Below are 11,588 nucleotides of genomic sequence, written 5' to 3' on the forward strand. Positions count from 1 at the left end.
ACGGAGAGGCGGATCCAGGAGAGCTACTGCAGAGTGGTGGAGGTTGGTGGTGCGCGGGCGCTGATGGTGGCGGCGGCGCGAGCTCAGCCATGGAGGCGGTGGCGCCGAGGAGGCCCAGCCAGGAAGGAGATCCTGCGGGCGGTTGGCTGCCTCCTCGTGAGGGGCTCGCGGTGGTGCTCTCGGAGGCGCGGGCGCTGGATTGTGGATGGAGGTGCGGGCCGGATCTGAATCGTCTTAGATTCGATCTGGGTCTTTGGTGCTGTCTCCATCGCCTGGCAGTCCCTGGTGCGGGTGAAGGCCGACGTGGTGGAGTAGGTCCTTGCACGGCGTGGTAGGATGCGACGGCTCCTCGTCTGGACTGTTGGTGGCGTGTTCTCTCGGCAGTGCTGGTGTTGGAGGATCACGACTGTGCAGCTTCGTTGGCAGTTTGCATTGGTGACGGCGATGCGAGGATTCATGGACAGTGCCTCCCCAAACCTTGAGGTGTGGCGATGAGTGACATTACGAATGAAAATCCTGTCCGGTTCTGGCCGGGCCGGCGGCGATGGCACCTGTGGGTGTCGTTCCCCTCCCTGGAGGCGTCGCCGAGTGTGTCGCCATTTTCCTTGTCTTCTTGGTGTTGGTCGTTGTCTCCGGGCGAAAGCCTTGATTCGGTGTGGGATCGGCACGATGGCGGCGTCTTCGATGTCGCCTCTCTGTTGGGAGCATTGTGCCAGGAGACATGGTTTGGAGGTCCTATGTTGCGCTCCACCGGTGTTTGCCGCTACCCTAGTTCGTTCTTCTCCGGCGCAATGTACGGTCGTCGGTGGTGAATCCAAGACGGTGCCTTTCTCAGGTCGGATTGAGTCCTGCCATCCTCTTGCCACCTCCTTTAGGCATCAAGGGGGGATGGTGCGTTGACGAGGGAAGCTTGGCGAGAGCTGCTGTTCTTCGGAGGTGACTGACGTCGGTCGAGACGCGATGAGGTTTTCGAATTAGGGTAGGGCCTTTTGCGTCGTAGTTGTGTTGTCGTTGATGGTTGTCCTTGGACTAGCCGGTTGTGGAGTGGGTGCTACGCTCGTTGTTCGCAGCGAGTGGTAGTCGTTTTATACTTGCAATTCTCTTCTTCTATAAAGCTATGGTACGTAATTTGCGTACTCTCGAAAAAATGGGTCAACAACCATGGCAATTTTATACTGGACTTTTTTGTTTTGATGGCAACTAGTTCTTTTTCCATCTTTCGTTTTTATATTGTTTGGTTGTTGTTTTGGACATTTTTCTGTTTTTTATACTTTTTTAATATATGGGAAGGGGGCCTGGCAAAATGGGCCGTCGGGCCTTTTCTATTGGTGCTGGTGAGGGTCGTTCGGGCTGGAAGGGGTCGTTGATCGAACGTTTTGGTTCGGGAGAACCTCCCTCCTTGAACGAATGAAGCGTTCAGTCTCGCGCTTTTCCAGATTGAAAGTTCAGTCATTATCAAGGTCATTCTTTATTCAACATTATCATCATCATCATCATCATCATCATTGCTGAAGGCAAGATGTCGAAGGATCCAAAAACCTAAGCTACTACTCCCTCCGTTCGGAATTACTTGATCCATTTCTGCGACAAGTAATTCCGAACGAAGGGAGTAGAAACCTAGAACCTAAAGCTCGCGTGGTCCGGCAACCCCAACCACCCCACCGTTGTAGCTAACCGTCATTGTCATTGGATTGAAGCGAGTCGTAAAGTTTTCGTAGAATCCGGACGTACAAATAGCAGTCTTTTTTAAAAAATACTAGTAAATATACCCGTGCGTTGCAACGGGAGACAAAAAATTATGGCTCACCAAATAAGTATGACTCAATATCCCGATGTATGAGCATACTCTATTTTAACATAGTGGCTCACCATGTTGCCATTTATTTATTTTTCTCACCCTAGCCGATGATGGTCGCGATGTCCACGTGATCACAATGCATTCCGCGGTAAATCCCAAAGCTATGAATTTGCTAGTGCATGCCACACTTATCATTATCTTGCGCAAGGAAAGGTTTAAAACTTAAAAAACAAATCTCATTGACCACGAACTATTCTCAACGCCAAGATATATAAAGCCTTTCAAAGAACTAATCAAATCCTAGACATAAAATACTTTTGAATCAGTGAACAATTTTTCGAATCGACAATTTTGTTTTGAAATTTTTGATTTTCTCAAAAAAATCATGAACATTAGTTTTGTTTACAATTCTTTTAGATGTATGAACCGGTTTCGAATTCATTAACATTTTTGACTCAACAAACATTTTTTGAATCGGCGAACTTTCTTAAAAAATTTGGGCAACAAATTTTAAAAAACAATTTTTTATTTTTATTTTTGTGAATGGACATTTTTTTCAGATTCCCGAATATATTTTGAATACACGATCATTTTTTCAAAATCATGAACATGCTTTTATTTCCCGTCCATTTTTTCCAAATTGTGATTTTTTATAATTTTGTGAACAGTTTTGCAAAAACACCAACATTTTTTGAATCTGCAAATTTTTTATGATTTTCTAAACATTTTTGAATTCACATATATTTTTATGATTTCTCAAACATTTTTTTTTGAAAACTCACAACTTCCAGAATATTAAAATCCAGAATTAATTTAAAAAGGAAATAAGAAAGAAAACAAAATGAGAAAAGAAAAGACAAAAAAGCAAAATAAAAAAACAGGGGAGTAAAGCCCTGCACATGGGCCGGCCCATGAACGCATACATCGATAGGACATGCGTGAGAAAAGAAAGATAAAAATTGAAGAAGCTGGGATTCATTAACATTTTTGACTCAACAAACATTTTTTGAATCGATGAACTTTCTTAAAAAATTTGGGCAACAAATTTTAAAAAACAATTTTTTACTTTTATTTTTGTGAATGGACATTTTTTTCAGATTCCCGAATATATTTTGAATACACGATCATTTTTTCAAAATCATGAACATGCTTTTATTTCCCGTCCATTTTTTCCAAATTGTGATTTTTTATAATTTTGTGAACAGTTTTGCAAAAACACCAACATTTTTTGAATCTGCAAATTTTTTATGATTTTCTAAACATTTTTGAATTCACATATATTTTTATGATTTCTCAAACTTTTTTTTTTGAAAACTCGCAACTTCCAGAATATTAAAATCCAGAATTAATTTAAAAAGTAAATAAGAAAGAAAACAAATGAGAAAAGAAAAGACAAAAAAGCAAAATAAAAAAAAACAGGGGAGTAAAGCCCTGCACATGGGCCGGCCCATGAACGCATACATCGATAGGACATGCGTGAGAAAAGAAAGATAAAAATTGAAGAAGCTGGGATTCATTAACATTTTTGACTCAACAAACATTTTTTGAATCGATGAACTTTCTTAAAAAATTTGGGCAACAAATTTTAAAAAACAATTTTTTACTTTTATTTTTGTGAATGGACATTTTTTTCAGATTCCCGAATATATTTTGAATACACGATCATTTTTTCAAAATCATGAACATGCTTTTATTTCCCGTCCATTTTTTCCAAATTGTGATTTTTTATAATTTTGTGAACAGTTTTGCATGAGAAAAGAAAGATAAAAATTGAAGAAGCTGGGATTCATTAACATTTTTGACTCAACAAACATTTTTTGAATCGATGAACTTTCTTAAAAAATTTGGGCAACAAATTTTAAAAAACAATTTTTTACTTTTATTTTTGTGAATGGACATTTTTTTCAGATTCCCGAATATATTTTGAATACACGATCATTTTTTCAAAATCATGAACATGCTTTTATTTCCCGTCCATTTTTTCCAAATTGTGATTTTTTATAATTTTGTGAACAGTTTTGCATGAGAAAAGAAAGATAAAAATTGAAGAAGCTGGGATTCATTAACATTTTTGACTCAACAAACATTTTTTGAATCGATGAACTTTCTTAAAAAAATTGGGCAACAAATTTTAAAAAACAATTTTTTACTTTTATTTTTGTGAATGGACATTTTTTTCAGATTCCCGAATATATTTTGAATACACGATCATTTTTTCAAAATCATGAACATGCTTTTATTTCCCGTCCATTTTTTCCAAATTGTGATTTTTTATAATTTTGTGAACAATTTTGCATGAGAAAAGAAAGATAAAAATTGAAGAAGCTGGGATTCATTAACATTTTTGACTCAACAAACATTTTTTGAATCGATGAACTTTCTTAAAAAATTTGGGCAACAAATTTTAAGAAACAATTTTTTACTTTTATTTTTGTGAATGGACATTTTTTTCAGATTCCCGAATATATTTTGAATACACGATCATTTTTTCAAAATCATGAACATGCTTTTATTTCCCGTCCATTTTTTCCAAATTGTGATTTTTTATAATTTTGTGAACAGTTTTGCATGAGAAAAGAAAGATAAAAATTGAAGAAGCTGGGATTCATTAACATTTTTGACTCAACAAACATTTTTTGAATCGATGAACTTTCTTAAAAAATTTGGGCAACAAATTTTAAAAAACAATTTTTTACTTTTATTTTTGTGAATGGACATTTTTTTCAGATTCCCGAATATATTTTGAATACACGATCATTTTTTCAAAATCATGAACATGCTTTTATTTCCCGTCCATTTTTTCCAAATTGTGATTTTTTATAATTTTGTGAACAGTTTTGCATGAGAAAAGAAAGATAAAAATTGAAGAAGCTGGGATTCATTAACATTTTTGACTCAACAAACATTTTTTGAATCGATGAACTTTCTTAAAAAAATTGGGCAACAAATTTTAAAAAACAATTTTTTACTTTTATTTTTGTGAATGGACATTTTTTTCAGATTCCCGAATATATTTTGAATACACGATCATTTTTTCAAAATCATGAACATGCTTTTATTTCCCGTCCATTTTTTCCAAATTGTGATTTTTTATAATTTTGTGAACAGTTTTGCATGAGAAAAGAAAGATAAAAATTGAAGAAGCTGGGATTCATTAACATTTTTGACTCAACAAACATTTTTTGAATCGATGAACTTTCTTAAAAAATTTGGGCAACAAATTTTAAAAAACAATTTTTTACTTTTATTTTTGTGAATGGACATTTTTTTCAGATTCCCGAATATATTTTGAATACACGATCATTTTTTCAAAATCATGAACATGCTTTTATTTCCCGTCCATTTTTTCCAAATTGTGATTTTTTATAATTTTGTGAACAGTTTTGCATGAGAAAAGAAAGATAAAAATTGAAGAAGCTGGGATTCATTAACATTTTTGACTCAACAAACATTTTTTGAATCGATGAACTTTCTTAAAAAAATTGGGCAACAAATTTTAAAAAACAATTTTTTACTTTTATTTTTGTGAATGGACATTTTTTTCAGATTCCCGAATATATTTTGAATACACGATCATTTTTTCAAAATCATGAACATGCTTTTATTTCCCGTCCATTTTTTCCAAATTGTGATTTTTTATAATTTTGTGAACAGTTTTGCATGAGAAAAGAAAGATAAAAATTGAAGAAGCTGGGATTCATTAACATTTTTGACTCAACAAACATTTTTTGAATCGATGAACTTTCTTAAAAAAATTGGGCAACAAATTTTAAAAAACAATTTTTTACTTTTATTTTTGTGAATGGACATTTTTTTCAGATTCCCGAATATATTTTGAATACACGATCATTTTTTCAAAATCATGAACATGCTTTTATTTCCCGTCCATTTTTTCCAAATTGTGATTTTTTATAATTTTGTGAACAGTTTTGCATGAGAAAAGAAAGATAAAAATTGAAGAAGCTGGGATTCATTAACATTTTTGACTCAACAAACATTTTTTGAATCGATGAACTTTCTTAAAAAATTTGGGCAACAAATTTTAAAAAACAATTTTTTACTTTTATTTTTGTGAATGGACATTTTTTTCAGATTCCCGAATATATTTTGAATACACGATCATTTTTTCAAAATCATGAACATGCTTTTATTTCCCGTCCATTTTTTCCAAATTGTGATTTTTTATAATTTTGTGAACAGTTTTGCATGAGAAAAGAAAGATAAAAATTGAAGAAGCTGGGATTCATTAACATTTTTGACTCAACAAACATTTTTTGAATCGATGAACTTTCTTAAAAAAATTGGGCAACAAATTTTAAAAAACAATTTTTTACTTTTATTTTTGTGAATGGACATTTTTTTCAGATTCCCGAATATATTTTGAATACACGATCATTTTTTCAAAATCATGAACATGCTTTTATTTCCCGTCCATTTTTTCCAAATTGTGATTTTTTATAATTTTGTGAACAGTTTTGCATGAGAAAAGAAAGATAAAAATTGAAGAAGCTGGGATTCATTAACATTTTTGACTCAACAAACATTTTTTGAATCGATGAACTTTCTTAAAAAAATTGGGCAACAAATTTTAAAAAACAATTTTTTACTTTTATTTTTGTGAATGGACATTTTTTTCAGATTCCCGAATATATTTTGAATACACGATCATTTTTTCAAAATCATGAACATGCTTTTATTTCCCGTCCATTTTTTCCAAATTGTGATTTTTTATAATTTTGTGAACAGTTTTGCATGAGAAAAGAAAGATAAAAATTGAAGAAGCTGGGATTCATTAACATTTTTGACTCAACAAACATTTTTTGAATCGATGAACTTTCTTAAAAAATTGGGCAACAAATTTTAAAAAACAATTTTTTACTTTTATTTTTGTGAATGGACATTTTTTTCAGATTCCCGAATATATTTTGAATACACGATCATTTTTTCAAAATCATGAACATGCTTTTATTTCCCGTCCATTTTTTCCAAATTGTGATTTTTTATAATTTTGTGAACAGTTTTGCATGAGAAAAGAAAGATAAAAATTGAAGAAGCTGGGATTCATTAACATTTTTGACTCAACAAACATTTTTTGAATCGATGAACTTTCTTAAAAAAATTGGGCAACAAATTTTAAAAAACAATTTTTTACTTTTATTTTTGTGAATGGACATTTTTTTCAGATTCCCGAATATATTTTGAATACACGATCATTTTTTCAAAATCATGAACATGCTTTTATTTCCCGTCCATTTTTTCCAAATTGTGATTTTTTATAATTTTGTGAACAGTTTTGCATGAGAAAAGAAAGATAAAAATTGAAGAAGCTGGGATTCGAACACCGGTCGCCCCGCTACCAGAAAGATCAGCCAACCACTCTGCTGGTCATCATTCTGTGACTAAATATTGTCGCGCCCCTTTATGACCACGAAGGAGGCGGTAATTTTTGTCCGAAAACTTGAATCGTTTTCCCATTTATGGATGGCATTGGTGGGTAATTTTTACCAACTTAGAGGGTAATTGTAATGACGGACGACCAGAAGCGATAGCTGCTTTATTAATACGTAAAGAGGTAAAGATAAAGATAAAAGAAGCGTGGAACACATCCTACTTCCTATGCCCAAAACTCGTTACACTTACACTAATAATCTAGCTGAAACGAGTCGCACACAAGATCGTGAAAACGAGTCACCAAGTCATGTTACGTCCGCATAGCATTTGCTAATTAAATTTGCAAGGATTAGGCTGAGCGGATCAGTAAAACAGATTTCCCTGGCCTTTGATCCTGAAGGGCGTCCCGAAGTTCTGGTACACCTTTATCTCGCCGCTCAAGGTCGCCGTGACCACCACCAAGCCCCACGCGTTGCCGCTGTCCGGGGCGTTGGTTCCGGTCTTGCTGGCGTGCCGCGACGACGGCGTGTCTAGCGGGCCCGAGTGCGGCGACGGCGCGGCGGGGCTGCTCAGCTCGCCGCTCTTGCTCACGTCCGGCTTGGCGGCGTGGCTCGCCATGCTGCACACGTCGTCGTTGCACGACACGGCGCCCTGGTGCGACTTGGGGCTGCCGGGCAGGGACGGCGAGTGGGTCCACGGGATGGCGGCGGAGACGTCCTTGCAGTAGAAGTTCTCGTAGGAGCGGATGGTGCACCACGTCTTGGGCTTCATGCCGATGCCGATGGCCGCCGCGGCGGGCGCGCTCCGGGTGGTCCTCCAGATGTAGACGTGCGAGTCCTCGCTCGCGCACACCACGTACCGCCCGTCCGAGGTGTAGGCCGCCGCGATCTGGCTGCTCGTGTTCTTGAATCCTGCGTTGTTCACTTGTCATCTTCCTTCTCCGTTTTCTTTTTCTTTTCCTTTGTTCAATTCCTTCCTCGAAACAGGATTTGTTGGTCGGCTTGGTGGCCATTGTTAATTAGTACGTACTAGTAAGTGAAGTACAGTACCTCTGAACTTCTGGACCATGGTGACGCCGTCGAAGACGCGGATCTGCGAGTCGGCGGAGGTGACCAGCACTTCCGACGGGTTCCCCGGGGCATACTGGATGACGTCCAGGAGCATCAACGTACGTTAGATAAGAGTCATGGTGAAATCAATCAGAATTGTGGTGCATACAACCTGGAATCCGGTGATCTTCTTGGCCTGCGACTTGCGCTTCTTGGACTGGACGTCGATCTGTGCCTCCGGGCTGATCTTGCAGTCTGTAACCGCGCCACGAGATTCTCTTGAGCAAACATGTGGTCGGTCAATACCTGCTGAATTTCGAGATGCAAAATGTACTACCTGCTGTCTTGTAGAACCGGCAGCTTCCTTGGTGCGAGCCGATGATAGCGCTCTTGGGTTGTTCGTGTCGACAACCAACGACGGCGTGTCAGAAACATGAATAAATAAGCGCCGGGGAAATGAAAAAAGCATTGCCGAGCTCCACATAGCTCTTTATTTTTTTTCAATGAAAATACTATTTTCACACATTGAAAAAATCTGAAAAAAAGTCTATACATACATGTGTATTTGTATTATACACATATGAAATTTCATGAACATATATGTTTTCATGTAGTGTATGTGAAAAAGATAAATACACAGATTAATATAGGCTATATCTTTGTTGTTTTTATGTCAAATATTTATCTTTTTTGTGTAGCACGCAAATAACTGAATTACATGATAAAACTTTTTACCTACTTGACAAACATGCATATGTATTTGTATAAAAAAATTGATATTTTTTGAAACTTTTAAGTATATTTTGAAATTTTTTTGGCAAAACGGGCTCAATGGAGCCCGGCCTCTGCAACGCCGCACTCCCGGGGAAATGGCGAAATGTCAACGGCGCCGGGGCACACGTACCTGGCCGTCGGGGGAATAGGAAGCGGCGGTGACCATCTCGTTGACGTCGGTCCAGTCGACGACCTGCCGGTTGGGGATGCTCCACAGGCGCACCTTGGCGTCCAGCGAGCCGCTGATGAAGTACCGGTCATCCACCGGGTTGAACTGGATGCTCGTCACTGCACACCGTCGCTCCCTCCCTGTTATTATGAACAAGAAACCTACTCCTACTACGTAACCACGCTCACTGACCGTAGTCGCTGTGCGAGAACTTCTTGAGGCAGGCCTTGCTCGCCGTGTCCCACAGCCGCACCGTCTTGTCCATGGACGACGACAGCAACTGCGGCGACGACAAGCCGTACGTGTCAACGAGTGTTTATACTATACCATGCGTGACTATGTATGTACGGAGTATGTATGATGAGACGGGCAAGACCTGATCGGACTTGGACCAGGTGAGGTCCAGCACGTCGTCCTCGTGCCCCTCCAGGACGCACAGCGCCTGCTCGGCCAGCGCGAACACCTTGTCGGGGACCACGAGGTGCTCCGGGAGCGCGGTCTTGCCGCCCTTGGTCGTCGACTTCTTGGACAGCCCCGGCGCCTGCGACGATCCGTCCGCCCCGCCGGGCAGAGGGGGCAGGGACCCGTCCTGCGGCACGGAGCTCGGCGGCGCGCTGGTCTCCACCACCTCCCACACGCGCACCAGGCAGTCCTCGCCGGCGCTCGCCAGCCGCCGCCCGTCCGCGCTGAACTTGATGCTCCATATGGATCCCTCGTGCGCCTGGATCTCCTGTTACTTGCACATACACACCACACCCACACCCACACCGTGATTATTAACTATTAAGAGTTGCTTGCTTGCTTGCTTGCATGAGTTTCTCAGTGTACCAGCCGGCCGGGTACCTGGGACATGTACAATCCAGTGAGCTCCTTGCTCGACTTGCCATAGTTTTGAACCTTGAGCTTCTCCGTGGACGTCGAGGAGGAGGAAGGTGGAACGGCTGCACTGGCGGGGCCCGTACTGGGGGCTGCGCCTGTGGCCATGCCGGCGGGGACCGGCTTACCATTGTCTTGGATGAAGCCGATGGTGGTGGCGACTGACTTGATGTTCTTGAGCCATCCGCCCTTCTTCTTGGCCGCCGACTTGTCGCCCTTGGGCGGTGCCGCGGCTGCAGCCGGCGGCATGGGCTGGTGGTGCTGGCTCGGGCCGCGCCGCATTAGGTGCTTCATGATGGGGGTGTTGCCGATGAACTTCTCGATCTCCTCCAGACCATGCTGCACGCCGGTCTGGTTCTGGTCCTTGGGCGCAGCCATGACGGCGCCCTCCTTGCTGTTGTCCTGTTTCTTGGTCTGGCCGCCGTCGTCCCCGTCGCCTTTGGTGCCCTTATCCGCGGGCGCTGATGCCGGCATGGTCACCTGGCCAGCGGGCATATCACGTGTCGCTTTAAACTTATCGATGAGTGAGCTGCTGCAGGGGTCGTGCGGGCTGAGCAAGGAGCGGGCACGACGCAGAGACGGCCTTCCGGAGCCGTCTCGCACGGCGAGGAAGCCGTCCGACCGGCGTCTCGTGATGGGTTTGGCCGGCGGCTGTTTGAGCATCTCGCGCACCGCGGCCAGTCCCGACGGCGGCGCGCGAGCTGTCTCCGCGGCGGCAACGCTCGGAGTCGGGGCGTTGGCGGCGGGCGCGACGGGCAACGACGGTGGCATCTGCTGCATCCTCCTGGACACGCTCCGCGGCACGTCGATGAAGCGCTTCTTGGTGCTGTGGCGGCGCAGCGCGAGGTCCCGGCTGCTGACCATCCCCAGGCCCTGGTGCAGGCGGCGGCGGCGCTCCTGGATGGACATGGGCTCGTCGGACATCCACATGTCGTACTTGGACGCGTCCTCCATCTCCGGCTCCGGCTCCTGGTCCTCGTCCTCCAGCAGCATGGCCGACTGGGGCCGGCGGAAGCTCTGGAAGTTGTGGTCGCCCATGGCGGAGGAGGAGGAACGGGCCTCTTCCTCGTCATCGTCGTCGTCGGAGGGGTGGTCGGTGTCGATGTGGATGCCAGACGGCACGCGGTCCAGGCAGTGGAAGAATGCCTCCTTTTCGCCGCCGGCGCCCCTCATCTCGACGTCGAGTTCTTGGCCGTGCCCGATGCGCGTGGCATAGCACCGTGGTTCGCGCGCGCGGAGAGAAGGGAGAGAGAGATGGAAGGGACGGAGAGGGTGGTGGTGGCGCTGCTTGTGCCAAGTTTAGGTTGGTGATTTGAGAGGCGGACGTGTATCAATGAGACCATGAGAGTGCTTTTCAGGTGAGTTTGGTTTGAAAGAGTCGCGACGTGCATGGGCAATGAGCAGCGTTAAGGATCCAAAGTGCTACTCCGATCCCAAACCAAACCTATAGATGTAGCAAGACATCTTTCTTTCCTTCTTTCTTTCTTTTTGCGGGGGAGGCATTGCTTTAGTTGAGATTGTCCTTTCTTTC

The 11,588-nt window shown here is 42.2% G+C and overlaps 1 protein-coding gene across 1 annotated transcript; it reads right to left on the reverse strand.

The window, feature by feature from the left end:
* Positions 1–7,324: 7,324 nt before the first annotated feature.
* Positions 7,325–11,317, reverse strand: LOC125508925 (uncharacterized). Its single transcript, XM_048673732.2, has 8 exons — positions 10,025–11,317; positions 9,558–9,911; positions 9,374–9,461; positions 9,143–9,300; positions 8,576–8,627; positions 8,411–8,493; positions 8,239–8,332; positions 7,325–8,100 (listed from the first exon to the last, which is right to left on the reverse strand). Exons 1-8 carry the CDS (start codon positions 11,228–11,230, stop codon positions 7,553–7,555), a joined length of 2,583 nt encoding a protein of 860 aa, XP_048529689.1. The 5' UTR covers positions 11,231–11,317; the 3' UTR covers positions 7,325–7,552.
* Between the last annotated feature and the right edge of the window lie 271 nt (positions 11,318–11,588).

The sequence above is a fragment of the Triticum urartu genome, chromosome 5A (genome assembly GCF_056163025.1).
Source record: "Triticum urartu cultivar PI428250 chromosome 5A, HENAU_Tu73, whole genome shotgun sequence".
In the NCBI taxonomy this organism is placed as follows: domain Eukaryota; kingdom Viridiplantae; phylum Streptophyta; class Magnoliopsida; order Poales; family Poaceae; genus Triticum; species Triticum urartu.